Genomic DNA, 3,423 nt, shown 5'->3' on the forward strand with positions numbered 1-3,423 from the left:
TCATTTTTTTCCACCATAATTGATGGGTCTAAAATATAAAAATAATAAAAAGCGTTTTATTTTATAATTCTGTACAATTAAAAAATAAAACAAATTATAATGGCATATGTGTAAAACTTTGTCCTATAATTTTATAGCTGCTTATATTTTCTGATTTTTATGTTGCTCTGTTCTGAATACCTTAAAATTTAAAAGATTTGCTGCAACGCAATTTTGTCTGATATGTGAATTATTTATTAGCCTATTTTTTTAATCCATGCAGCAAATGCTTTAAAAATAGCTTTAAAAATTACTTTATTGCATTCCAGATGCTTTTAAAGAACTTTTCACAATAAATTGTAAATAATTTATGGGTAGCTTGAATGTAAAACATTGTCATGAATTTGTTGTATTTCCATTTGTTAAATAGCCTACAAATTAATTGCTGTAGGCTAACCCGACTCATGAAAGTGCGTATAGCACGATTTTCTGCTTCTATTTGGCGTAATGTTAAGGCTATATGCATAAATTGACTTTGGCATGCAAAAGACTGATAAATTCATAATTAATGGCATGGCTGGTTCAGTCGACAGAAATTCGGGACACACAGGCCTATAATAACTGCTAAAATGTTTGCGGGGCAAATCTGAGGTCAGTCTGAGCGCTCATGGTACTCACAGTGCATACAGCCGAACACCTGCAGGTGCCACTGGTGTTCATGCCATATTTATATTTCTGTGTTCAGCATGTGGGACAAAATTAACATTTCTAGACTAGAGCTTTAAAAAAGGCTACTATTAAATTACTGTATGGAATACTGAATAATGTATATTGGGGTGAATATTTTCTAGTCCCCATAACACATGATTTCACCAGTAGCTTATATTAGAGTTAAAGTACAATATTTTACTGGATATGCACTTTTTAAAAATATCTCTAGTTTATGCAATCACTAATAATCACTATAAAAAGCAAAAACAATATTACACAATAAATCATTATAATTGTTAAATTGCAAAAGCATGAAATAGTTTGACTGATTACAGTGTTCAAACTATTGTGTCTAACTCAGTTCTGTATTTTCAGCAAAGTAGAATTATGAATATTTCTATGCTGTCTGACCATTGACAGAAACACAATTTCAGTACTTATACACAGAAGTATTTACATGTAATTGTATTCTTACTGTCACTGCCACTAATTGCATAAATCATGTTTTTTGGTGGTTTTTCACTAGAAAACAACATTGAAAATCCTGTAAGTATTGCCACAATTAAAAAAAAAAGCTGCAACAAATGCAGTCATTATAAGCCAAAAATATGTCCCTGAAATCCTGATGGGCTGATTCCTAATATACAGCCTGACTTCATGATCAAATTCATCAATGTGTTACAGCCAAATAAAAATCAGTTTCATCATGTTTGAGGATCACCTGATTTAATTTTGATGAACAATACTCAGAACTGGTACTATCGGGTTTTTGACTGATTTCACCATGACATAATAATTTATAAAGAAAACTTAGGTAAAAAGCTGAAATGTTAGTGAAGTTTTAAACTGTTGGTGGCGCTACTGGTGTTTGACAGCTAAATATATCTTCCAGAAGAAAGAGCTCAGAGAAATGATTCCTAAGATCCAGAAGTGATGATTGGTTACAATAATCATACATGAATTATCATGAAGATTAAGGCTTGTTTCACACCGCAAGCATATGTATAGTAAAAGTGAAACTGACATAGAACACAGAAACACTGTCAGTGTGAAGCTCTGTGTAATTAAGCTGCGGCTCTACACTGAAAATTAACAGACTATTGGATCACTGCACTGAGTATTAACTTGAACGCTAGTTTTAAATACCTGTTTCTCTGTCCTCTGTGCTGCAGCTGATACAGTGTTGTGGTTTTTATGTTCATATTTTGTACACAGCACACAAATGCATTGTTTGTCAGTAATGCAGTACATTTCCAGATTTTTTTCATGTTTCTGGCAGATCATCTCCTGCAGTCGTCCAGAGGCATCAGTCACTTTGTGTCTCTTTCCTTTAAACAAACTCTCATGTTGTTCGAGGTGATTCTGACAGTAAGAGTTCAGACACACCAGACAGTACTTGACGGCTTTGTATTTTCTTCCAGTACACACGTCACACTGCACATCTCCAGCTCCAGCGTCACAGTCAGCAGAGAGTTTGGTCTTCTTCAGTTTCTCCACCACTTCAGCCAGCATGGTGTTTCTAGCTGAAGCAGGTCTTGGACTGAAGGTCTGTCTGCACTGAGGGCAGCTGTAGACGCTCATCTGATCCTCCTGATCCGAGCAGCCTGTAATACAGATCTTACAGTAACTGTGTCCACAGGGAATGGCCACTGGATCCTTCAGGAGATCCAGACACACTGCACACAAGAACTCATCCTGAGAAACTCTGGCTTCTGCCATTTTACTGCATGAATACAGAGACAGAAACACACAACAGCTCAACTACACTTCAGTTTCTCTTTCCCTGAAAGCAGGTGATTCCTGTTTCCGTTCTGTGTTTGAGTCACGTGAGTAAAACAGGTGTGTCTGTGAGTCTGTAAAGCAGGTTCCTCATTCCTGCTCCTGTAGAGTCACACACACACTGGTATTTCCATCATTGTTGGTTCATTCTATAGGTGTATTGGTTTTTCTACTGTAAAAACTGTATTTTCATCTCTTACCCTAACCCTACATCTAAATCTACCCCTCACACAAAACTACAGGCATTTTTAGATTCTCAAAACACTTTTTGAGAATGTTATAGGGACCAAAAAATGTTTCCACAAGGTCAAAATTGACTGGTATTACTGCACTTGTGGGGACATTTGGTTCTCATATTGTAGAGAATATCAGTACACACACACACAGACAGAAAGAGAGAGAGAGAGATTTTACAAATACTTTATTAAAACAGTACATAAAAATCAACAATCAAATAAAATTACATTAAGTCAGCATACTCTTGATAATTAAATTATTCTCTACAACAGAGCAGAGCACATATTTATAACACCATATATTGGAAAATTTTTCTAAATCATTCATCAAACTGTAATAGTTAAAATCTATTCTTAAACGAGATTTCAACATTTTGACAAATACAAACACAGCATTATCATCTGTGGATCCTTCCACCTTATTTCGTCTACTCATATACACAGCCATCTTTGCCCTTCCCAAAATGAAATTGAAAAGCTGACATTGCTCTCTCTTTCTCTGGGAATACCTATAGCCTAAAATAAACAACTGTTTAGAGAAAACTACACCAAACAATTTAAACATATCTTCCAACATTGAGAACAGTGGCAAGAGATGACAGCAATCCATAAAACAGTGAAAAATTGTCTCACAAAAAGGGCAGTCATGATTAATAGCAGAGTTTAACACAGAAATAAAAGCATTGACAGCTACGGCTGAATGTAACACCCTCCATTG

At 35.3% G+C, this 3,423-nt stretch overlaps 1 protein-coding gene across 1 annotated transcript; it reads right to left on the reverse strand.

Moving 5' to 3' along the window:
* Positions 1 to 1,875: 1,875 nt before the first annotated feature.
* Positions 1,876 to 2,462, reverse strand: LOC107570214 (E3 ubiquitin/ISG15 ligase TRIM25-like; the record flags this gene model as incomplete). Its single annotated transcript, XM_016256421.1, has 1 exon — positions 1,876 to 2,462. A coding segment is annotated over exon 1 (534 nt), but the record flags the coding sequence as incomplete, so codon positions are not given.
* Positions 2,463 to 3,423: the final 961 nt, after the last annotated feature.

Source organism: Sinocyclocheilus grahami, unplaced genomic scaffold (assembly GCF_001515645.1).
Source record: "Sinocyclocheilus grahami isolate Dianchi unplaced genomic scaffold, SAMN03320097.WGS_v1.1 scaffold1427.1, whole genome shotgun sequence".
NCBI lineage: Eukaryota > Metazoa > Chordata > Actinopteri > Cypriniformes > Cyprinidae > Sinocyclocheilus > Sinocyclocheilus grahami.